This window comes from Labeo rohita, chromosome 2, assembly GCF_022985175.1.
Source record: "Labeo rohita strain BAU-BD-2019 chromosome 2, IGBB_LRoh.1.0, whole genome shotgun sequence".
NCBI classification, from domain to species: Eukaryota; Metazoa; Chordata; class Actinopteri; order Cypriniformes; family Cyprinidae; genus Labeo; species Labeo rohita.
In genome coordinates, this window is record NC_066870.1 from 19,904,180 (window position 1) to 19,930,736 (window position 26,557).

Here is a 26,557-nt window from a genome sequence, read left to right on the forward strand (position 1 = left end):
TGAATATTTTCTGATTGTTCCTGTGAGCTTGTGCGAAGTCACCAGTGGGTGAGTCATTCCGCAATAATAGGCTGTAGGAAACACAGATACATTTTCCCTGTAAAACAGCTTTCAGGCTCACAAAGGAACTCCCAATTTATTGCGCTACACTATGTGGATAATAATTGATGGGTTCTCACATTGTTGAGGGGCTTTTATACATGTTGTTTCCACCTTTGAAGTGATGTTGTTTTCCACATGTTGTTTTCCTCCGAGACTGAGGAAAAAGCCTCTCCCGAATGTGTTTTTTTGTCGCAGAGACTTCAGTCAGGCATTGAAAGAATATATTTAGATTTGTACACTCTTCCGAACGGAGCTCGGACTCAGGCATCTGCTTTGAAATTCCAATAAATCATGCGGGAAATGTGGGAAATATCACTCTCAATTGTATCTCAGAAATAAATCAATAAACCTACATTGAGGGCGATGAATATGGATGGTTTTCTTTGGAGACTTACATGGTACACTCAATTACTCGTACAAAGCCCGGGTGGATAAACAAATCATTTTCATAATATTATCAACACGATTGAAAAGTCGAGAGCTCGGCGGCGTACGACCCAGACTACACCGTTCTGCGACGGCAGAAAAACGGCCAAACCGTGGCCTACTTGCAATGATGTACCGCTCGCCTAGAGTGTATATCCTAATTTAATGTCTGCCTTCCTCCCTCGTTTTTTCGTTCTGTGCTTAGTAGCCATTTGGTTCAATTTCCACAGTGGTGGTGTTTGTTTATGTCAAGTTGAATGTGCCTGGAGGGTGTTTGTCCCAGTTTGAAAGCGCCAACCTGCAGAGTGTTTATCCCATGATAGAGCCTATTTGGTGCAGGATAAATTTGCTTGGCTTATATGCGACTGAGTGTGCCAGGGTGGTGTGTATAGATGCACAAACATCTACATCAGCAGTGTACGAGGTAAAATGGTGAGTAGCATCTGTTCCAGCTGTTAGTGTGTGCGTGGTTTTTCGGCAAGCGCCTTGTCAGCAACAGCATGAGCTGCTGACCCAGGAGACTCAGCTTAGTACCAATACATACTTCCATCCCTCAGATATCCGCCACAAAATTGCGCCAATTTATACAGAATTGCTTCATGGGTACTCCACTGTGCATTTATTTATTATGTGTAATTGCTCATTCAGTCTCCCTCCCGCTGGGACCCGTGGGATTGTTGCCATCCTCCAGTGAAGCGGTAGATCTCTAATGGCGGTTTGTCTTTTATTGGTGTCTTCAGCGCTAAAACTAAGAGATTGGATGGACTGTAATCCCTCCGTGGTCACTCTTTCAACTCTCTAATCCCCTGTTTGTGGCTATCATGAAGGTTTTGATGGGATTAAGAGGCCGTATGATAATGTTCACATCAGGGGTTATCATCATAGGGCGCTGATTTAATGTTGCACTCTTGCATATCAGCGTTGCTTCTTTATTTTGGCAGAAAGTGCCTATACCCTTAGCACTGAGAGTAGTGTGTGTGTGTGTGAGTGTTTGAATCGCTCTCAAATAATCCAATACTTCTGTTTTAGAGTGCCTCTTTTGCTCTAGGAGAGAGCTTGTCTCCTCTGTTTGAGCATCAGAGCTACAAAACTTTTCACATTTTGAGTTTATCCGTAGATAAACAGTAGGTGGTGTTGGGAACGCTACCCTTGAAAGTGTAGTTTGCCAAGCTACAAGCTGAAAATTAAATTTTTAATGAGAGATCTTTTCTGGTACAAAAACAAAACAATGAGGGTTTTTCAATGAACAATGTCAATAAGTGACATAGTAAAATAAAAAAATATATACAGTTGAAGACAAAAGTTTACATACACCTTGCAGAATCTGCAAAATGTTCATTATTTTACCAAAATAAGTGGGATCATACAAAATGCACATTATTTTTTATGAGTCTCGTTTGTCCTAAACAGTTAAACTGCCCGCTGTTCCCACAAATTCTTTGGTTTTCATCATTTTTGTGTATTTGAACCTTTTCCAACGATGACAGTATGATTTTGAGATCCATCTTTTCACACTGAGGACAACTGAGGGACTCCTATGCAAATATTACAGAAGATTCAAACACTCACTGATGCTCCAGAAGGAAAAACAATGCACTAAGAGCTGGGAGTGAAAACTTTTTTGAATTTGAATATCAGGGTAAATTTAACTTATTTTGCTTCTGGGGAACGTGTAAGTTTCTTCTGTAGCTTCTGAAGGGCAGTACTAAAGAAAAAAATATGATATTTAGGCAAAATAAGAAAAATGTACATTCTGTTCAAAAGTTTACACCCCCGGCTCTTAATGCATCATATTTCCTTCTGGAGCATCAGTGAGTGTTTGAACCTTCTGTAATAGTTGAATATGAGTCCCTCAGTTGTCCTCAGTGTCAAAAGATGGATCTCAAAATCACACAGTCATTGTTGGAAAGGGTTCAAATACACAAAAATGCTAAAACAGACAGAGTAATTTTTATTAATTCAACGATTATTTTCTTTTGTGAACTATATGTAAACATCTTTTATGTGAAATATCTTATTCAGGTATGTACTAAATGAAAAATAGCATGCATTTTGTATGATCCCTCTTACTAAAACAATTTTGCAGATTCTGCAAGGTGTATGTAAACTTTTGACTTCAACTGTATATCCCAATTTATATAACATCAATATTCATAATTATGAATATTGTAAATGTATTTTTATAATATTTAACACTATGATTAATAATATTTTAAAGTACATTTTAATAATAATTGTATAATATTTAAACTTTTTTAACAGGTTACATTCAATTCAATTCAATTCAAATTTATTTGTATAGCGCTTTTCACGATACATATCGTTGCAAAGCAGCTTTACACCAAATTGACATTTTTACAATATATGTAGTAGTAGCTTGATGCACATATGGCAGAGATGTGTGGTAAAGATCAATTAATGACGTAATCAAACAGACAAAGAACACTATAAATTAGTAGCAGAATTCGGTAGTGCTGTATGTTTTCAGGGTTGGCATCATCTGAAGTCCTCTGTGGGGTTGGCATCATCTCTTCTTAAGTGTTCTGGATCCACACTGGAGCTTGTGAATTCCTAGTTACCATGGGATGTCAATCCCATGGCAAAAACAGAGAACAAATAGGAACATAATTAGCGTAGCTGCTGTTCAAACTAAGAAAAGGAAGGTTTGTTAAACCAGAGCTAAAAGATTAATAATGAACATTTGATCAGATATAGCTGCAGGAAAAGTTTGAGATGCATTATTTGAATGCTTGGCTAAAAAGATGCGTCTTTAATCTAGATTTAAACAGAGACAGTGTGTCTGAACCCCGAACGTTATCAGGAAGGCTGTTCCAGAGTTTGGGTGCCAAATGTGAAAAAGCTCTACCTCCTTTAGTGGACTTTGCTATCCTAGGTACTACCAACAGTCCAGAGTTTTGCGACCTTAGGGAGCGTGATGGATTGTAGCGTGGTAGAATACTAGTTAGGTACGCAGGAGCTAAACCGTTAAGTGCCTTATAGGTAAGTAGTGCTATTTTGTAGCTGATGCGGAACCTAATAGGTAGCCAGTGCAGAGACTTTAAGATTGGGGTAATATGATCATACTTTCTTGACCTGGTAAGGACTCTAGCAGCTGCATTTTGGACTATCTGTAGCTTGTTTATTGAAGATGCAGGACAACCACCTAGTAGTGCATTACAATAGTCCAGTCTAGAGGTCATGAATGCGTGAACTAGCTTTTCTGCATCAGAAACAGGTAACATGTTTCGCAGCTTGGCAATGTTTCTAAGATGGAAGAATGCTGTTTTTGTAACATGAGAAATATGATTTTCAAAAGACAAGTTGCTGTCTAATATAACACCCAGGCTTTTGACTGTAGTGGAAGTAACAGTACATCCGTCTAGTTGTAAATTGTAAGTCAAAAGATTCTGTGTATTGTTTTTAGGTCCAATAAGTAATATTTCTGTCTTATCTGAATTTAATAGCAGAAAATTGTTGGTCATCCAATCTTTTACATTTTTAACACACTCTGTTAACTTCGATAATTCAGAAGTTTCATCTGGTCTTGTTGAGATATATAGTTGAGTATCATCAGCATAACAATGGAAACTAATCCCGTGTTTTCTAATAATATTACCAAGGGGCAGCAAGTATATTGAAAATAGTAGAGGACCTAGAACAGATCCTTGTGGCACTCCATACTTTACTGGTGATAACTGAGATGACTCCCCATTTAAATAAACAAAGTGGTAGCGATCAGACAGGTAGGATCTAAACCATCTTAAAGCCTGCCCTTGGATACCTGCATAATTTTGTAGTCGATCTATTAGTATGTCATGATCTATAGTGTCGAACGCAGCACTAAGATCAAGTAAAACTAGCAATGAGATGCAGCCTTGGTCTGATGCAAGAAGCAAGTCATTAGTGATTTTAACAAGTGCAGTTTCTGTGCTGTGATGGGGCCTGAAACCTGACTGAAATTCTTCATAAATATCATTTTTTTGCAAGAATGAGCACAGTTGAGCAGATATAACTTTCTCTAAAATTTTAGACATAAATGGAAGATTAGAAATGGGTCTATAATTTGCCAGTTCACTAGGGTCTAGTTGTGGTTTCTTAATAAGAGGCTTAATAACCGCCAGCTTGAATGGTTTAGGGACATGACCTAAAGATAACGATGAGTTGATAATATTGAGAAGCGGTTCTTCTGCCACAGGTAACAATTCTTTCAGTAATTTAGTGGGTACGGGATCTAATAGGCATGTTGTTGGTTTAGACACAGTGATGAGTTTATTTAACTCTTCCTGTCCTATAGCGGTAAAGTACTGCAGTTTTTCTTTGGGTGCGACGAAAGAAGTTGACATATTAGATGCAGTATAATCTACACTGGTTATTGTATTTCTGATGTTATCTATTTTATCAGTGAAGAAATTCATAAAGTCATTGCTATTAAGCTGTAAAGGAATATTTAGATCAGGTGGCGTCTGGTTATTTGTTAATCTAGCCACTGTGCTAAATAAAAACCTTGGATTGTTTTGGTTATTTTCTATGAGTTTGCGGATATGCTCAGCCCTAGCAGCTTTTAAAGCCTGTCTGTATCTGGACATACAGTTTTTCCATGCAATTCTAAAAACTTCCAAGTTAGTTTTTCTCCATTTGCGCTCAAGATTGCGAGTTTCTTTCTTGAGGGAATGGGTATTACTGTTGTACCATGGCGCAATACGTTTTTCTCTAACTTTTTTCAATTTGATGGGGGCAACAGCTTCTAACGTATCGGAGAAGATGGTGCCCATATTGCTAGTCATTTTGTCTAGATCCTGTGTATTAAGGGGTACACAGAGCAGTTGAGATAAATCAGGCAGGTTATTTGTAAATCTATCTTTGGTGGCTGGAACAATAGTTCTGCCAAGACGATAACGTGGAGCCATATAGTTAATATCAGTGATACGCAGCATGCACGATACAAGGAAATGGTCAGAAACATCATCACTTTGAGGTACGATATCTATATCAGTAAGATCAATTCCATGCGATATAATTAAATCTAGCGTATGATTAAAACGATGAGTGGGCCCGGTGACATTTTGCTTGACTCCAAAAGAGTTTATTAGGTCAGTAAACGCAAGTCCTAACGCATCATTTGTATTATCAACGTGAATGTTAAAATCTCCGACAATTAGCACTTTATCAAAATTAACCAATAGTTCTGAAAGGAATTCTGCAAATTCTTTTAGGAAATCTGTATATGGCCCTGGCGGTCTATACACAGTAGCTAAAACAAGAGATAGGAGAGATTTCTTTTGCATATCTGGCAGAGTAACATTAAGCAAAAGTATTTCAAATGAATTAAGCCTGTATCCTGTTTTCTGAGTAACACTGAGAATATCACTATATATTGTTGCAACACCACCACCACGACCACTCTGACGGGGCTCATGTTTATAATAGTAGTTTGGTGGAGTGGATCCATTTAGACCAATATAATCATTAGGTTTTAGCCAGGTTTCGGTTAAGCAGAGTACATCAAAACTATTATCTGTGATCATTTCATTCACAATAACTGCTTTCGGTGCAAGTGATCTAATGTTTAGCAGCCCAAGCTTTAAAAATGGTTTCTGTTCGTGTATTTTGCTTTTTTCTGGTTTAATTACGATCAGATTTTTTCTAGATCCTGCATTAAATTTATGTTTTGATCTCACTATTCGAGGAACAGACACAGTCTTTATAGATTGGACAGTGCAAGTACTCTCATTTGAAGGGTTCCATTATATTTACACCTTATGTAAATGTGTTCCAACCATTTGCTCGAGAGACAGGAAATAAGCTGAGGCTGAATGAAAGGCTGGAAAGCAGAACAGCTTGAGTTTGCCGTCCCATGGTAATGTTTACTATAAAATGGGTACCAGCTGACAAAATACTTTACACACAGACCCCAGTGCACAGCAACATGGGCAACACAGGGCTGTTTACTTTATATGAGACAGAAAGGACATTCTAGTAGAGCATGTCTGATAATTATATACGTTCATTCAATCGTGAAGCCTTTATTTGCAATACCACTTTGTGCTACTGAAAAATGTAGTCAAACTAGCAGTGTTACTATTTTTAGTTAGTTATTTTCAACACTGGATATATGGCTGTACTTGCACTTGTCAGTGGCTTACCTGCTATAACTTGTCTGTATTTGGTCTGTATTTATGTTATAGACAGATCTTAAAGCAAACAAATCAACCATGATGTAAGTTTCGTTTGTATTTTATAATTTTTTTGTCCTTGAAAAAGTCAATTCAAAATATCATATCTTTTTCTAAGGTATTTAATATATAGATTCAGTGCGGGTTTTTTTAGTGTTAAAATGTTTATATAACAGATGCTTATTTGTTTATTTTCCCTTACTGTAGAAATTACATATTGCCCAAGCTACTGTACAATAACTTGCATCATTGTGTCTAATCCTCTTAGCTGAGAATTACCTCTGCTGCACCTTTGTGTAGTAGTTAGTTCGCCCCATTTACCGAGGGGTGATGCTTAACCCGCGTGATGTTTCTCACTTTCCCTATAAGGTTGACTGTCTGTTGTTCCATAGGAAATCAAACTCTCAGTACAAAGAACAGGGCTTACCCAGTTCTGCATCGGTGTCTGGTCCTGTTTGCTTTATTTACTTTCTGTCTCTGCTTTGTGGCTACTAGCTGAATACTAAGAGCCTGTTTAACATGAACATTTTGCTTTTTTCGTTTTGTTGTCTGCTGAAATCCCCTGTCCTGGCAGGTGGTGTCTGCTCTCAGTGGGCTGGGTGCAATCTCTATGACATTCTCTGGGGCTGAACACTGGCGTGTGTTTATTTGTTCTGGCGGATTGAGGTATCTGTTTGCATATTTTTTCTCACTCCCATTGGTCGTGTCCATTTAAAAGAGAACATTGCATGTTCGAAAATTTAAACTGTCCATCTTACACTTTCACACATAACATTAAAATTTAAATTCTCTTCTAGTCATTTCCTCAAACGTCCTCTGTACTTCTTGCTAACATTTTGGACTTATGTAGGTGTGTGTGTTCATATTAAAGGCATAGATCACCCAAAAATTAAAATTCTGTCATTAATTGCTCATCGTTATGTCATTCCAAACCCATAAGACCTTTGTTCATCTTCAAAACACAAATTACTAGTTGCATCATGGTGCTGTTGTGAATGCGCATCGAAGACTGACACGGAAGAGAAGAAATTGTTGAATAAAGTTATTTTTGTGTTTTCTTTGCCCACTAGAAGTATTCTCATAGTTTCATAAAATTACAGTTGAACCATAGATGTCACGTGGACTATTTTAACAATGTCCTTACTACCTTTCTTGGCATTGAATGTGTCAGTTGCGATGCTGTCTATGTCAGAAAGCATTTGGATTTCATCAGAAATATCTTAATTTGTGTTCTGAAGATGAACGGTCTTACAGGTTTGGAATGACATGAGGGTGAATAATTAATGAAAGAATTTTCATTTTTGGGTGCACTATCCCTTCAGAAATACATTCAGAAATATATATATACTGCCCGAATATTTTATAGTATTTTTTTTTTTCTAGTCAGAAAAATGCATGAAAAATGTGTGTTGTTACAGAGATGTTAGATACTTACTGTTTTCTACTCGTCTTCCTTCCTGTATAGTATTACATTTCTGTATTCATTTTTAAGTCTTCTCAGACAAAAAACACTATACCATATTATATATCAGCAGACTGTCAGATCGTTACATCATTTTAAAACATAAATAGAAAAGTACAGGATATGTCCTACGTTAATAGCTTGGCTTGAAAACGCATATTTTCTTTGATTTCTGGATGATGGATACCCTTGAGTGTAAAAATATCAAGGCGCTTCATATAGATTTTTGATGAAACTGTCAAGAAGTGTCCTATATTCACTAACAAGTAAATAAAATGTTTCTAGTGCTATGTACTGACAGAGCTTATGCTTTTTTGAAATTATGCTATTTATTTCCAGTGTTTTTAAACAGCCCTTTGTAACCCATATTGGTGCACTGGGGCCTGGGTGTATCATGTCAGTTTGTGCTCATTTCTCAGTAAACATTACCATGGGATCTCATAGCGTAAAGGGGCACAAATACAAGTTCACATGGCAAACGCAAGCTGTTATGATTTCCAGCCTTTCCTTCATCCCTGTCTTATCCTCTATCTCCTGAGGGAACGGTAGGAGCAGATGGCAGCCTTTGCTTTAAAGCTGTGGAGTATGCAGGAGATGATCACCAGCGTGCTTTGTGCAAGTGTGTGTGCACATCTGGAAAGCAAGGTTCATGCTAAGGGCTTAAACCGCATAGGAACAGTACATAGAGGTAAGGGGTCAGCACTCGCCTGCTGGTGTGTTGTCAAGCTTGAATAGAACCTGTACAAGGTCAGAGCAGGGCAAAGCAGAGGATAACCACTTGCTGTGAGCTCACCGCCTCAATAACCAAAGGTCAAAGATTAGCAGTGCATACATGATATTCTGGACACACAACCTTCCTGTGAACAGGGCGCTTATTGCTTGGAAATGCCATCAAATGGCAATCGGTTTGATTTCAAATGATGGTTTGCCCAAAAATGATTTACTCTTGTTTAACGTGCTATCTTCTATGGAAAAACAATAAAATGTTAGCCTGAATTTCCAAGCTATTCTCTTCCATACAGTAAAAATGAATGGTGAACAAGATTTTCTGACTTCATATCAGTCTGATCCTCACACTGAGATATACTGTAATGTAAGGCTTGAAATATAGTGCATGAGTTGTGTGGACTACTTTTATTTAGCTTTTATGGTAATTTTTTTTCATGGAACTTCATAGCTCCATTCACTCATTTTCCATGGACAAATGTAAATGAAAAATTTGCAGTCATGGCCGTAGCCAGCTATGAGGTTCGGACCTCGGTAAATATTTCATGTTCAAAAATAAAACTTGGTCTCTGAATGATGAATTTGAAACTCCTCATATGAGTGTCTGCATGTATAATTCAGTTTAGACCGTTTGCAAGAATGTTTAGCGTCCGTGGTGTGAGAATGATTGCTGTGAGACACTGGCGGAGTGAACGAAGCTTGAGAGAGTTGTGATTGAAATATCTGGCAACACTAAATTGCTGGCACTTAAACTGACAGTAATCAAAAAAGCCAGTGTAAAGGTTATTACTAACAGGATACCACATTCGATGAGGCAAACACAACAAAAGAAAGAAGAAAAAAAAAAAAAACACACCAAGATTGGCTGTCAGAAACATTATCAGGGCTATCAAAAACAGTAGCATTTAACAGTAGTACACAGATCTGTAGAAGAAGTATTTTACAGAAAAAAATGAAATATGCAAACACTAGCCATGGTATAGGAATGTTGGTTGTTTTAATTAGGGCTGTGTAGTTTAACTTGTTAACTTAATTAGTTATGAAAAATAACGCGCTTAAAATATTTTAACACAGTTAACGCACTGGCCCCGCCCCCAGACCTGTACGTCATGTTATATTTCACATAGTTGACTGTTGACAAATATGATGCAGGGCAACAACTCCACAAATGCAGTTATGCCCTAAAATTCAAGATATTGGTGCAAACAATACCCCTGTATGTGTTTTGTCTCATATTTATATATATCACGTATCACACAATATCACACGGCAGCAAGACCAATATGACACGAGCGCTGATTTTGTCCCGATCTATCACAAGCTTAAATGCTATTTTTCACAACAGTTCAGTAAACAAAACACCATATTATGTGTTTTTGCTCAATTTTGCAGAGAACATATTACCTTTGAAGCCATAGCAGAATTGTTGCGCATCTCCAAGCAACACAGCGGTGTTTAGTTTCTGAATGAATCCACATTTTGAACGAATCATGTGAACCAATGATTCAGAAGCCCATTCATAAAAAGAGCCATTTCCTTAATCCCTGAATGAATCAGCTGTTTGAACGAATCAAATGGATGAATGAATGACTCATTAAGACATTTACCGCCACCTCCTGGTGGGCTTAGTTTCTTACTTAAGAGTATAATTTCATTAAAATAAAATACAATAAAATCATTTACTCTGTCATCATTTACTCACCCTCATGTTGTTTCAAACCTTTCTTTTGTGGAACATAAAAGAAGGTATTTTGAAGACTGTTGGTAACAAAGCTGTTTTGGTTAACAATGAATTTCATCGTATGAACCAAAAATACTGAGTTCAAATTATCATCTTTTATGTTCCATAGTTTACGTTAGGCCGTTGCAGCCTAAATGTTTATGTGTAATAAATTCTGTTTAATCAAATAAAATATTTCTTTCTAAAGCTACAATTTTCTCATTTAACACAAAAATAGCTTTAAATAACCTTTTTTGGGTATTTTCACAGTTAAATTTATTTTGTGATTAATTAGATTAATTAACTGAAACATTTGAACATTTGAACAACTGAATTCATTTGATTAAAAATATTTATCGACTGACAGCCCTAGCTTTAATATTCGTACTTTAAATCAGATGCCCATTTTCCATAAGTTGGTGTGATTTTTTTTTTTTTTTTTTTTTTTAGGGTCTTCATGAATTGTCTGCAAAATACTATAAAATAAAAAATGAATAAAATAAAAAAATATGTTCACAGCAACCTGTTTCGGTGAATGGCTCTTTAAATGATAATGAGCTACTGCTCACCCCGCCCCTCTCTTCTGTTTTTTGTGTATTCAGTGGCATATAACCATCAAAAACAAAACTAATGACTCATGTCAAGAGAAAATAAATACACTTATGTTCACTTTTACATCCAACTACAAAACACCTGCATTGCTTACTACAGCTACAGCTGCGTTGTCACTACAGCTGCTCAAAGAAAATGGTGAAAAGCGTAACTGGTTGAGGGTGGAAATATGCAAATATGGGACAGTCCATCAGCAGTCGGACATCATACTGCTCAGAAAATCAAAACGGCTTAATAATTGAGACTGTTTAGGTTTGGGGGATTAACAAAATGGAGGGAATGCATTTTTGTCCTTGTAGGGTGGTTGTGCCACACACTGCTAAGACACAGGAAATATAAATACCATTTTGAACATCCAATAATGGGATATGGGTTATGTAGGTCAGCAGGAGCTATATTTATCCTTTCTGCCCTCTGGATCACAGGTGTCATCAGGACAGCTTTGCCGAACATGGACAGAGAAACTAGAGAGATGTACTCCATCATCATCCAAGCCAAAGACATGGCCGGCTCTGTCGGGGGTCTGTCTGGATCCACAACAGTCAACATCACACTGACCGACGTCAATGACAATCCACCGCGATTCCCTCAAAGTATGAGCCTCTGCTCTCTTTCACCATGGAAAAAGTCTGGATTTTAGGCACGCCCCTTCTAGAGAAACCATCTAATCCTTAAATCCCTTTGAATGTACTGTGAATTTATCCCAAATGGCTGAATTGGTTTAAGCTTTATTCTGTGAAAGTAAACAACTTTTATTGAGCTTGCTCAGGTTTATCCCGAATAAACCCTGCAAATTAGCTGAGCGTATGCAACACTTTAATATTTGTAGCAAAAGATTTCAGATGTTTAATGAAATCGCATCTGTTGTGTTTGTATTTATCCTCCATTTCAGAAAACTATCAGCTGTATGTGCCAGAATCTGCTCAGGTAGGGAAAGCAGTTGGTAAAATCAAAGCGAACGATGAGGACCTTGGCGTCAACGCTGAGATGACATACAGAATTACCAATGAAGAAGGAGCTGCCATGTTTTCCATCTCTACAGACAGTGACAAGAGAGAAGGAATCATCTCCCTCAGAAAGGTCTGAACTAGACGTTCACATAAAACCAATGGGCTCAACAGCCATGTAAATTCATGTCTGCTCATTCAGCCATGCCCTGTCTTTTCCCAGGCTGGCTAAAATGTCTTTTTTTGCTTCTCCCTTGATGTTATTACTGATGTCCTTTTCTAGCCTCTGGACTACGAGAAGAAGAAGGCATACTCTTTGAACATTGAAGGTGTCAACACCCATCTGGATCCTCGTTTTTCTTACCTGGGTCCTTTTAAAGACACCACCACGCTTAAGCTCATCATTGGGGATGTTGATGAAGCTCCGGTGTTTACTATGGACTACTATATCATGGATGTGTATGAAAACGCTCCGGCTGGGACAGAGGTTGGCATGGTAACCGCTCAAGACCCGGACAGCACAAGAAGCAAAGTCAGGTGAGTTTTCAAAGACAGTAATACCGGTATATGTGGCTTTGAGGTATATTCATATGTGCAAATGTCATCGCCTACCTCTGCCAGTAGTCTACAAGGAGAACTGTTGTCCAACAGGCTTGTGTCTCATTCAGAATTGAATTTAGAATGTCTTTCAAATTCTAATTAAATAAGCATGCATAGAGTCTACCAGGGTGCGATTTGTGAAAAAAGCAGAGGGGAGGATGCTTTTGAAAACTTTTTTTCTCTGCCCATAGGCAGAGGCTGACCCAACTCCAGTAAGGCTATAGCCTAAGTAACCTAATGATAGTGTAATCTGTTAACAACGCACATTATATACCTGTGTTTTTAGGCAAGTACCAGATAATAAGTATCATGAAATGTTTTTAATACGACCCCGGTTGAAAAAAAAACAGCATATGCTGGTAGGTAGGTTTTGATTCTGGGATGTTAGTTAGGTAGGTTTTGATGCTGGTTTAAGATGGTCCTTTGCTGGTTTATGCTGGTCCTTAACTGGTTTATGCAGCATAGACCAGCAAAGGACCAGCATAAACCAGCTTAAACCAGCATCAAAATCTACCTAACCAGCATCTCAGCATCAAAACATACCTACCAGCATATGCTGTTTATTTTTTCACCAGGGACGGAAACTGTGCCTAACGTGATCACAATTTAATAAAAACATTGTAATTTGGCCTTTTAATTGTAATGATTTCATTTCAAACAATGGATAAATTATATAGAGAAAGTGAGCAAAATACACAGTATCAGCAGCGGAGCTTTTTGAAACTCTTGCGTCTCAAAATGATTGTTACTTTTTCGAAGCACTCCAATAGGATCACAAATCATTTGACTCACGGGACTTCAAAGCGTGTATCGCGAATCATTTGATTCAAAATGGGACTTCAAACCGCGTATTGCGAATCATTTGATTCACAACGGGACTTTAAAGCGCCTATGGAGGGGTTCGCGGGGTGTTTTTATCCTCACCGGGGATAAAAATAATTCAGCAGAGGCAGGGATGCATAGACCAGAGACTGTTAGACTCCAGGGTTAGTCTAACCGTCATTTTTTGTTTGCCAATAGAATGTTGGTTTGACAAAGCTTTATCTAAAGTTTTAAAAGCCTTGAAGTTTGAAGGTTTATATATCAGAGAGACCAAAGAGTGTATTCTGTGGCTAGTTAAATGCATTTATACAAATTTTCAACTCTTTAGGTTAAGCATCTTAACAAAATATCCTGAAGTAAGGTCTACTGAAATGATGTGTAAATTGTAGGTGACAGGAGAATGTATTCATAAGGCTTAATCTGCTTTTATAATGAATGGTTAACAGGATTTTATTTTTTTTAACTCAAGGACACATTTATTTCAGCATTAAAATGTCTATTAAAACATTTTTATATGTGCATCTAAAATGTCTGCCAGCATAATTTGAATGTGATCTTTTCTGCCTTGAAATTTTAGGTATTCCATCGACCAAAATGCAGAAGGTGATGCACTTTTTAGCATCGATGTTGACAGCGGACTTGTTACGACCACTAGGAGTCTAGACCGAGAAGAGGTAGCCTGGCACAACATCACAGTGATGGCTTCAGAGATTGGTATGTATGATTCTGGGGCAGAAATTCTGTCTGTATTTATTGATTTTTTTTAAAGTTGGTTTCTGAGGAAAACAGAGGGAACCATTTTACCAATGATATCTTTATATCGAATTAGACATTCTTCTTGAACTATGGACTAGGAACACCTTCTCCAAGAAGGAATCATAGGCCCTGAAGTCTAAATCATCGATACTGACCAAAACAAATGTCTCCGTGAAGGAGTGTTGCATTATGGGATTGATGCTGAGGCTGCTGTTAGCATGCTGATGTGGCTTTGAAGGTGGAAAGGGTCAATCAATTTTTCTTCTCTTTTTCCTATTTGTTTTCCTATTATTTATCTCTCTCATTTTTTTTTTTTTTTTTTTTTTTTTAACAGATGCTTATCTAAGCAATTATCTTTCCTCTACACTTTTCTTCACAGTGGTGTTCAGCTAATGGGGTGAAACTGCCCTCTGTAAATGCTTGCTGATAGTGGGCTGATAATGTTAGGTCACTGTAGTTAATCTCAGTTCCATCATACCGAACAACGTTGCCCGACTCCAGAATGGGTGTAATGTTTCCCTCACTGATTTTAAATTCCCATCATGCTTCAGTGAATCTTGTGAGAGAAGCATGAATCATATATATATATATATATATATATATCACTGTAAGGTTGTAAATATGGTAAATGTTAAAAAAAAAAAAAAAGGATATATCTTTCAACATATGTAATATAGTACTTCTTCAACTTCAGGCTCACATTTTTGCCTTTAGTGTATAGGACAGTAGAGGAACAGGAAGTAGTGTGGGGAGAGAGAGAGTAAGAAAGCAAGAGAGGATTGAAAAGTGCCATGAGCTGGGACTTAAACTCAGGTCGCCCCTGTGTCACGAGGCTCAGACCACTTTAATGTCCCAGGGGCTGATTTTTATAAAAACCAACAGATTTAACCTTTTTGCCATATAAAAGACACATGAAACTAGGACATTTGTGTTATGTTTCAGATGCATTTAATAGATGCATTTGTATATATTTTGTTATTTTATCCTTTCTGTCAAAAAATAAAAAAAAAAAAAAAATTTAATTGAAAATACAGTATAAAAATATGACATATTACTATTCTTAATTTTAAAGGGATAGTTCCCCCAAAAATAAATATTCTGTCATTAGTTATTTCCCCTCATGTCGTTCCAAACCCGTAAGATCATTGTTCATCTTCGGAACACAAATTAAGTTATTTTTGATGAAATCCAAGAGCCTTCTGACCCTGCACTGACAGCAAAGTAACTGACATGTTCAAGACCCAGAAAGGTAGTAAAGACATCGATAAAATAGTCCATGTGACATCAGTGGTTCAACTGTAATTTTATGAAGCTACGAGAATACTTTTTGTGCGCAAAGAAAACAAAAATAACGACTTTATTCAACAATTTCTTCTTTTCTGTGTCAGCCTTGTGTATGGCACATTAACTATATTAATGATGTCATATACCTTTTTGGGCCTTGAACGTGGTAGTTGCGATTTCATCAAAAATATCTTAATTTTGTGTTCTGAAGATGAACAAAGGTCTTACGGGATTGGAACGACTTAAGGGTGAGTAATTAATGACAGAATTTTCATTTTAGGGTGCAAAAGTTTTTCACCCCAAAATACACAGTCAGTGAAAAGATGAAAAGGAGAAAAGGAGTGAAAAGAAGAAATGTGAGACATGTGATGCGGGCAGAAAAATCAATGCAGTTATCACTTGTGAGTAGATTTCAGCTGCAGGAATTTTGTCAAATTCATGTAAAAATATGATTTAATTGTTCATATTTAGGATAAATACAAATACTAGCTGTGAATTAGCAAAACAAATGAACCAGATATTTTGTTCTAAAACTCAAATTTCAATTAAATATTATGCAATTAAACATCATTTGAGATGTGCTGGAAATGACACTGTAAGTGGTAATTTTCAGAAGAAAATTGATGTACAGTTGAAGTCAAAAGTTAACATACACCTTGCAGAATCTTCAAAATGTTCATTATTTTACCAAAATAAGAGGGATCATACTCAGTGTGAAAAGATGGATCTCAAAATCATCCAGTCATTGTTGGAGAGGGTTCAAATACACAAAATGCTGGAAAACTAAGGAATTTGTGGAAACTGAAGGATTTTTCTGAAGAACAGCGGACAGTTTAACTGTTCAGGACAAACAAGGGACTCATGAACAATTTTCACTAAACCTAAAAAAAAGCACACCGCTGTGGATCATTTAGGTAACAACAGTATTTTGAACAGGGTAAATTTAACTACACACACTTTTTTTTTAATCAACTTAAAATAATTTGTTACCTGGCTGCCTTAAAAAAAACTTGAGAAAGTTTAGGCAACTTAAAATGTTAAGTTTTACTAAGTGACAACTTGGATATTTGCATTGATTCAGCTTACTATTTTAAGGCAGCCGGGTAACAAACAGAGCCTTTAGGTTTAACAAACCATATTTTTAGTTTAGTTAACTCGAATATCTAAGTTGTCACTTGTCAATTTTAAGTTCAGCCAACTCATAAGTTTAGTCAACTTGAAATGTTAAGGCAGCAGGGTAAACAAATTATTTTAGGTTGATTCAACAAATTGTGCGTTTTTGTTTTTTACAGTGTATTATTTTGTCTTGTGTACTATATGTAAACATCTTTTATGTGAAATATCTTAATCAGGTCAGTAGTAAATAAAAAATAACATGCGTTTTGTATGATTCCTGTTATTTTGGTAAAATAAAAATTTTGGTAGATTCTACAAGGTGTATGTAAACTTTTGACTTCAGCTGTATGTATTGTTTAACATTACTATTGGACAAATAAACAAGTGAGAGTAATATATGTTCAAAAGTTGGATATCTTTGTCTTGTAAATAAAACATGGTATTCAGCAGCAAATGACTCAAGCTTTTTTGCCAGTGTGTCCTGATATGGAATGATTTCAATCATGTAAATTCCCCATACATCCATTCATTGTTGTTTCACCACTTATTTTTGTAATGGTCTTGACAGAAAACATCCATGATTGAATATTTGTCATATATTGTTTTTTTCCAGACAATCCAAATCTGGTGAGCTATGTCCCAGTCACAGTCCAGGTCTTGGATGTCAATGACAATGCCCCCTATATTGCCACAGACAGCGCTCTGGTTGTGTGTGAAGGCTCCAAGGCAGGCCAGGTTAGTTATCTCCTCTCAGTCCTTTGCTCAGTGTGTCCCCATCATTCTTTTTCAACCTGTCAGTTCCAATCGGAACCCCTGAAACCGTTTTTCCTATCTGCACTCCTCCTTTTCTCTTGTCCTTTTCTCCTACTGTATTTCTGAACCATTTCTGTTTTCTCAAATCATCTTTTTTTCATGCTTAATTTGTCTTTCTTTTCTCACATATGTATGAACACACACACTCCCACCTACACTAACGCCATGGACACATGCATAAATGGGAAACACATACGCTGCCTTTATGATATGTCTGACACCATCAAGGATGGATTTATCTGTGGCTCGACAGACTTTGGAGGCTCTTAAACCTATAAATAATTCAGCGTGTACCAATGTATTCACCGGCAGATAGCAGTCCACATCAACCGCACTAGGAATGGCTCACAGGAAATGTTAATCGTTGCACATTGAAATCTAGGTCCATGTGCAGCAATGCACAGCAGTGCTGCGGCATAGCCGTTATAGCTTTACCCTTGAATGAGATTACGATTTAAGCAGTTAGACACACACAATTCACACGCAGTGGGCGACAATACGTTTTTAGATTAAATATCAAGGGTGCTCTTCGAACGTTTGTGTCCGCTGTGCTGGTGGTTAACCATAAAGAGTATTTAAAGTGATAGGTCACCCAAAAATGAAAAGTCTGTCACTGTGTTGTTTCAAAACCTTAAGAATTAGGTTAATCGTTGAAACACAAATTAAGATATTTTTAAGAAACTTGAAAGGTTTTTGCCCCTCCACTGAAAGTCCAGATAGCCAAAACTTAGAAGACCCAAAAAGGCCACAAAGACATTAATCAAGCGGTTTAATTCAAGTCTTGAGAAGAGATACTATCGCTTTGATGAAGAGATTGAATTTAGACCATTATTCACATATAAACACACAGTAATAAAAACCTCTCATTAAAAATATTTTCATTTGTGTTTTGAAGACTAACCAAATTGTTGGGTTTGGACCACATGAGGGTGTGTAAGTAATGACAGAATTGTCATTTTTAGATGAGCTATCTGTTTAAATAAAGGTGGTAAATTATTCTGCCTCAAAGAAAGTGTGTGATTAATGCACATAGTTGTGTTTTCATTTCGGAGTGCTGCTTAATTAAAAACTGCTTTTAAAGCACCACTGAGCTTTTTTGTTATATATATATATATATATATATATATTCGCCTTCATTCAAACCCAGTAAACCATTTACTGTCTTTTATAAGGCAGAGGTCTGTTCATAAGTGAAGAAATTGTCCCTCATTTATTATGACTTCTGGTCTGCTGGGCTCAAACCGGTCCATCTAACATCTAAATAAAATCCTCTTCCCAATTACTGAAATTCGGGATTGTAACTTTGTAAGATAATCAGGGATTGCTGTCATGCTGTGGCCCTTGATTAAGTGTTTCCACAGAGATAAGGCAGAACCGCATTTCTTGTACTGGCATCAATTCACAGGAGGCTTTTTTTCTTTTGATCTGCTTGCACTCATTCACAACAGTACGCTGCATGAAACAATGCACTGTAATTTTGGAAGAGATCTGTTATGCAATGACGCAGGCTGTTTTTACACTCTGCTCGATTGCTTGGTCCGAAGTTCTATTTTACTCCCTTCTCCATTTAACAGTATGTCTTTATTGTAGTTTTGGGCATAAAGTGCATTATGTTTGCACCATTGATTTGTGATTGTCTTAAGCATCATTAGGAATATGATACAGAGCTGGGTAGATTACTTTGTAAGCTGTTGCTGATTCCAAATTACATGACAAAAAGTGTAGTCAGTAACGTAATTCCATTACAGTACATTACACATTTTAGGTAATGTAATCAGACTACTTTTTGATTACTTTTAGATTACTATTGACCTATCTTGTTTATTATATTGATTTAAATAGGATAGTACTGCACCATATTGACATAAAAATACAAAGAGTAAGAAAATGTATTTCATTTGTTGTTATTAACAACATGAAGTGCATTAAACATTGTTACATCAAGGTTTCCCAAACAGGTGTTTGAGAAGGAACTGCAGGGGGTTTATAAGTTTAATGAAAAGTTAATAATTAATAAATAGTAAAACAAAAAAAAATTAATTGAAATAAATACTTTAAAAAGCAATCAAAAAAAAAAAACTGAAACTAAAAAAAAGAAATATTTTATTTGTTTACCTGCATGTTATGTGACCATTAACCAATGTCAGAGAACCAATGAACATGCAAATGTGAAAATTATTGAAATATTTATTTTAAAATCTCAGGGGTACTTTAAGTAAATATATCAAGTGAAAGAGGACCAGATGACAAAAAAAAAGTAAATTTGTCCATTTTAATGTGTTAGAAAGACACTTCCAACAAGTTCACTTCCAGAACAAAAATTTGCAGATAATTTACTCACCCCTTTGTCATCCAAGATGTTCATGTCTTTCTTTCTTCAGTCGTAAAGAGATTATGTTTTTTGAGGAAAACATTACAGGATTTCTGTCCATATAGTGGACTTCTGTGGTGGCCGCGAGTTTGAACTTCCAAAATGTAGTTTAAATGCAGCTTCAAAGGGCTCTAAATGATCCCAGTCGAGGAAGAATCTAACGAAACGATTGGTTATTTTCTACAAAAATTTGACAATTCATATACTTTTTAATCTCAAATTCTCGTCGTCTTTTAGCACTGTGTGAACTCTGTGCATTCCAGTTCGAAACAGTTACGGTATGTCGGAAAAACTCCCATCACATTTTCTCCTCCAACTTTAAAATCGCCCTACATCACTGCAGAAGTATCAACCCTGTGTTTACAAAGTGAACATGTGAAGAAGATCAAACGCCCTTTACAAAAAAGGTAAAAGAGTGATGTACAGTAGGATAATTTTGAAGTTGGAGAAGAAAATGAAATGGGAGTTTTTCGGAATACACAGAATACACATTCACGCAGAGCTAGACAAGACGAGCGTGTGAGGTTAAAAAGTATATAAATCATAATTTTTTTTTTTTTAAATAACTGATTGTTTCAGCTGGGATCATGTAGATCCATTCAAAGCTACATTTAAACTGCATTTTGGAAGTTCAAACTCAGGGGCACGATAGAAGTCCACTATATGGAGAGAAATCCTGAAATGTTTTCCTCAAAAAACATAATTTCTTTACAACTGAAGAAAGAATGACATCTTGGATGACAAGGGGGTGAGTAAATTATTTGTAAAATTTTGTTCTGAATGTGAACTTCTCCTTTAAATAACCTACAGAGTGATAATTCAAATAAAAATTAACGTGTTCATCAGTAGCTGATGCATTATTGAAACACTTCTTAAACTTGAATTGATTTTTGTAAAAAAAAAAAGTGCTCAAATGCTGCCACCTGAATAATGACTGATCTTTGTGTGAATGTCCACAAAACTTGAAGATTTTCTGAGTGTAAATAAGCAGTAGGCTATTTTAGAAAGGAAAATTTGAAAGAAAGGGAAAATCAATAAATTCTAAATAGTTTATTGCTATTGTGTAAATAATATGTAATCGTCATCTATAAAAAGTAACTGTAGCCTGATTACGAGTATTTTAAAATGTAATTTAATTTAATTACAAGTACTTATCTTATTACGTAATCCACATTACATGCAATCAGTTACTACCAGCTCTGCTAACCAATCAGTATATTTTGCATTATTTTATGACATGACTTTACAACAAAAGTGTGTTGAATTTATAGAATTTTAGTTTAGGGTCGGTAAGACTTTATATATATCGGCTATAGGCATAAGGCCACAGGGTGAAAACTGTTTGCTCTGGAACAAATAATACATTAATGACACCAAAGACTGGCCGTTAGATTAATGCAAGACAAATTATATCTCATGTTTAACCACTATAGCGGCATCGGAGCCAGCTGCGAATTCCTGTAGAACTGGCCTAGGTAAGGCAGCTCTCAGCGGGTCATGGGCGCTGAACGCCGTTGATGCCGCGGAGCTCACGTCTCTGGAAACACTGAAGCAAAGAAGGAACCATACCAAATCACCAACCAAATGATCCGAAATCTGACATCAAACCGGTTCACATCCAGATCAGATGCTCTGGTGTGAAAGTGTCCTAGAGAGAGAAACCCCTGGCCTAACAGGCGTGGTGCAGCACAGGCAGGTGAAGAGCTTCAGTAATTGGTCCAGACTCTGCATGAGAAGATCCCCACTTGCAGCTGATGTGCTAGCAGGAGCCAATTAGGTTAACAAGCTGACAAAACATCATGAGTCTGAGCAATGCTTCAAACCAGCTATCTGTTCAATGACTGTGATCCAGACACCCAACTGGCCGAGGGGCTTTGGGTCAGCGGTCTGAAGTTAATGTCTTTCAAAAGTAGAGAGGAAGACGAAGCCCAGGTGGTCCAATTACATTTCTAGGTTATAGGGAGTGACAAAACCTGTCTCTCAGAGAAGCAAAAGTGTCTGTTTTAGATATTTTTAGTGCTGTTTTTCATTCAACCTTAATTTTGGCAAAAGAAGGAGCTAAGCTTCAGCTTGTTTTCTCTTGTTCTTGGTGTAGGTCATTCAGACCATCAGAGCCACAGACAAGGACAACTTCGCCAATGGTCGGTTCACTTTCGCTCTACCAGAAGACCTTCCAGCGAATCCAAACTTCACTCTGAAGGACAATGAAGGTAAAAAACACACACAATAACAAAACCACACTTCCACAGGATTTGTTTTGGCTTGGTAAAACATCTAATTAGAAATAGTTTGACACGCTAAGCCCGTATTTTAGGAGTTAGTTACAAAAACTAATTCCATATTCAGCACTTAAGTTGTACACAGGCTCTCATGAAAGTCAAATAAGATCTGACTGATCTAAAGAGGCTCTCCATGGTGTCTCAGTAATGGAATCTTTCTAATGTTTTCCAACTGATTTCTTGATGTTTGCTCAGGGCAAACCCTCAGCGCCTCTCCACAAACATATTTAGTACCACATGTTGTTACACAGATCACCCTCATTTCCAGCCTTCCCCTCCTCTTCTTGCTCTTTTTTTAATATCGTTGCAAGGCCAACAGATCTGTTTCCTCGGAAACCAGGTCTGTGTTTGTGTTAGCTCAAGGCTCCCTGGTGGAGACGGCTGGGCTGTAATGATTTCCTTCTAATGCCGGACCGCTGCTTCAGTGAATCAGGGCTGCAGGTGGACCGGTCAGAGTTTAACAGGGCAATCAGGGAGATAAGAGGCAGACGCTAAAAGCCCAGAGTTCAGAAGAGCCAGTGCTTCAGAGCTTTATTTGAGTTTGTATCCCAGCCAAGGTCCCCTCAGACCGCTTCATCCTTAAATAATATCCTAACGGATGGACCATTACGGACCATTTTACACGTTAGGGGTTGGAGCGCTCTGTTGCGCCTGCTGTGATCGGGTGGGTGTGGAGGACTGTCATCCTTGATCACGTAGATGTTTCTCTCCTGGCGCCGCAGTCATTATGCCAGCGTCCATACGACCAGAGCACTTGCCAGGGTGAGGCGGAAAAAGTATGATGGACAATCCCTGCGGAGGTGCACTTATTTCCCCCCTGGGAAATGGCAGTGAGTTCAATTGAATAATAATCATCTTGACTGTTATGCTCTTTGACGTAGTTCATATTCTGAATCTAGGAAGCGTTTTAATAAAGTTCTCCGCTGAATGGGTGAGGGAACGCGTGACGTGCCCCATCCGCAGAGATAGCCTACGTCAAGTTTGACGCCTTGCCATGGTTTTGGCAAGAGCGTTTGTGTTTGTGTCATCTGAGATGTGGGACGCATTACATCGAGAGGGTCCCTCCTGGGCCAATTCACTGCAATTCTCTCTCAGGCCATTTATCTCCCACCCTTTAAACACTCACATTAAGTTATAACAGCTAGAACGATCAGGACTCATGCCAGAACTGCAGTATTGGCAGTATTTGTTGTTGTTGCTGCTGTTTATTTATTTATTTATTTGTATATTTGTTGCACAACGCATCTCACAGTGAAGATTAATTATCTGCAGTACATGCATGGTTCGCTCTCATGTTTTTCACAGGGAAAGTGTTTACGAATCACTGCTACTTAAATCAAAGCGCAACTGTGAATTTCCCATCCATGTATAATTACAGACCACGTTTTCTGCGTTGTTTGTGAAGATTCGCTAATGATCATTCCACCCTCTGTCGTTTCATGTTCATGTTTTTTAATAGTGTTTGGACAGATTAAATGGAGTCTACCTGCAGGCCATTTTATAAAACCCCCACAGCATGAAATCAAACACAAACACGCTAAACCTAGAGGTCATTACATGAAGGGCTGATTTAGAGATGCTAATTTTGCTGGTGTTAACCTTAACCCTGAGTTTGAACATTTTTCTTACTGTAGTATCTAATGCATTCACAATAGATGCTGGTCTGCATGCATTAGACCCCTGGAGAGACACAGCCCTGCCTCTTCTGCACTGCCGTAGACTTGGGTATATGGACAGTACGGGCTCAGAGACTAGCGAAAAATATCATATAAAAAGTGATAGCTCATCCAAAAATGAAAATTCTGTTATTTATTACTCACCCTTGTCGTTCCAAACCCGTAAGACTTTCGTTCATCTTCAGAACAAAAATTAAGATGTATTCGATGAAATCCGAGAGCTTTCTGACTCTGCATAGACAGCAACACAACTGACAACGTTCAAGGCCCAGAAAGGTAGTAAGAACATCATTAAAACAGTCCATGTGACATCAGTGGTTCAACTGTAATTTTATAAAGCTATGATAATACTTTTTGTGCACAAAGAAAAGAAAAATACCAACTTTATTCAACAATTTCTTCTCTTCTGTGTCAGTCTTCGACGCACGTTCAAGTGTCAGTTGCATTGCTGTCTTTGCAGGGTCAGAAATCTCTCGGATTTCATCAAAAATATCTTCATTTGTGTTCCAAATACAAACAAAGGTCTTAGGGGTTCGGAACGACATGAGGGTGAGTAATTAATGACAGAATTTTCATTTTTGGGTGAACTGTCCCTTTAAGGAATATTGTAAATGTAGTCTTTTCATTCTTAAAATCAATGTATATTATTTTTCTTTCTAAATGAAATCATCAGTTAATTGGTTTCTTTCATTCCAGCAGTTAAATGACTGTTTACTCCTTCATCTTTGTATTTATGTCTATATATAAGCTTATGCATGCATACTTTCACTGTTATTTTTATTACTTTAAATTAAAGATGCATGGTTTTTCAGTACCATACAATAATATAGAATATCTGTCAGCCAATATTAATAATATAGAATGTTTATCAGCCAATATTAGAGGTGATTTTTTTTATTTTTCTGCATCATTTGTATTGTATATTGAATTTTATAAAACGGATAGTTCTGGTCCTTGATTCAGATTGATTGAGCCACGTCGAAGCTGTTGTAAATTATTCTACAAACATACACCTTTGTTTACGTTTGTGTGTTGCTCAGCAATCACTTTGTTTTGGCAACCACAACCGTTTCTGAGGAACTACATTGTTTGGCGAAAGAATAGTGTTTTTATTAATATCATTATATTTTATTTGCTCTGTTTTATTTTGTAAAACTTTACTATGTATATGGAATAACAGTTTTATATAAGCAACAATCCCTGTAAAGCTGTGGTTTACAGTGAATTTATAACAGCTAAGGGGGTTTTAGGCACTCCTCTTCACACCGTGTCTAACAACATCTCTTAGCTGTTATAAATTCACTGTAAACCATGGCTTCTTGGGGCTTATTGCTTTATTTTAGCACTGTTAAATATCTTTAGCCAAAAGAATGTCCATTTTTGTACTGTACATTATAATGCTTGATGCCTTTTTTGGACAAAATAATATAGAATACTAATATTTGTCATTTATTGATTCTTCATTGATTTCCAGTTATAGCCTATTCATTAACTTGAGGATGATCATCGACAGGAGGTTTGAAAACACTGTATCAGATAAAAAATATTCTCCTTTATTTGATACAGTGTAAAATGAATGCATATTTGTTGTTGTTGGAGCCTGGATGAAATCCGGTATATTGTTTGGATAATTTTATGCTGTATATAGCAGATTGTGGGTAAATACTTATATAAAGTAAATACTCTGTCTAAACCCTGATGAGTTGTAACAGGCAATGTTCCCAGAGGTGTAAACACGGTGCATTTGTATAGCTTGATTGATATTAAAATGTTCCTATCAATGTTAAACCCAAACCCACGCTCTTGCTCTCCTGGGAGCTGGTATTCAGAGGGAGACGGAATTCATCTTGCAACCCAAACCCCATCAAACCCTCCCAGGCTGCAGAGTCAGAAGACACTAGCTCAACACACATCTGCAATGTGAAGCAGCAGCATGACCGTGCATACACTGAGGTGCTTACGACCTGCCTGTCTGTGGGTGTGTGCGTATGTGAGAAAGGGAGGCAGCGACAGCTAGAAAGAAGGTTGCACAAGCACAAAACCTTGCACAAGCCTCTCAAAAATGAGAAAAGTTGGAGCACTGTAGGGAGTTAATAAAGCATGACGCTTTTGTCACTGTGTGGGGTTTACAGGCTGTCAGCACACCGGCACTTCCACACTGCTGTTGGGAAGGTACAGCAGTAAAGCAAAATGTTGTTTTTTAAATCAGACAGAAGTAAAGATGGGCCAATGTGGATTAGAAAACATAAACATTTTTTTTTGCACTCCCAGCTTAAAAATACATTTATAAAATGCATTGTTCCATCTCTAAATTCTGATTTGATTAACCAAAATTGAAGCCATTATAAAGTGGTGTTATTTATATTTTCAAAAGTTTTATTTACATTTCAATAAATATTTTTGAATTTACAATCACTTATGCTCACCAAGGCTGCATTTATTTGCTCAAAAAATATCTCCTCATAGATCTTTAAAGCTACTATTACCAAACTCAGGTCAGACCTTCAGGCTGTTTTCTTTTCTAACTGATCCGGCTTACGGGATTTGTAAACCATACGATCAAAACCACCCAAAGTCCCATAGAATTTTTTTTTTTTTTTTGAGGGGGTGAAAACTTTTGGACATTAAGACTTATGGTGTATGTAAGCTGTCAATTGCTAAAGTAAAGCTTA

At 37.1% G+C, this 26,557-nt stretch overlaps 1 protein-coding gene across 1 annotated transcript in view; it reads left to right on the top strand.

Annotated features, from left to right (window-relative positions):
• Positions 1-26,557, top strand: part of cdh18a (cadherin 18, type 2a) — a 61,549-nt gene that overhangs the window by 29,588 nt on the left and 5,404 nt on the right. The window contains 6 exon segments of the mRNA XM_051129976.1: positions 11,647-11,814; positions 12,114-12,301; positions 12,452-12,705; positions 14,168-14,304; positions 17,360-17,481; positions 22,026-22,140. Of these exon segments, the coding sequence (XP_050985933.1) occupies positions 11,647-11,814; positions 12,114-12,301; positions 12,452-12,705; positions 14,168-14,304; positions 17,360-17,481; positions 22,026-22,140 (984 nt within the window).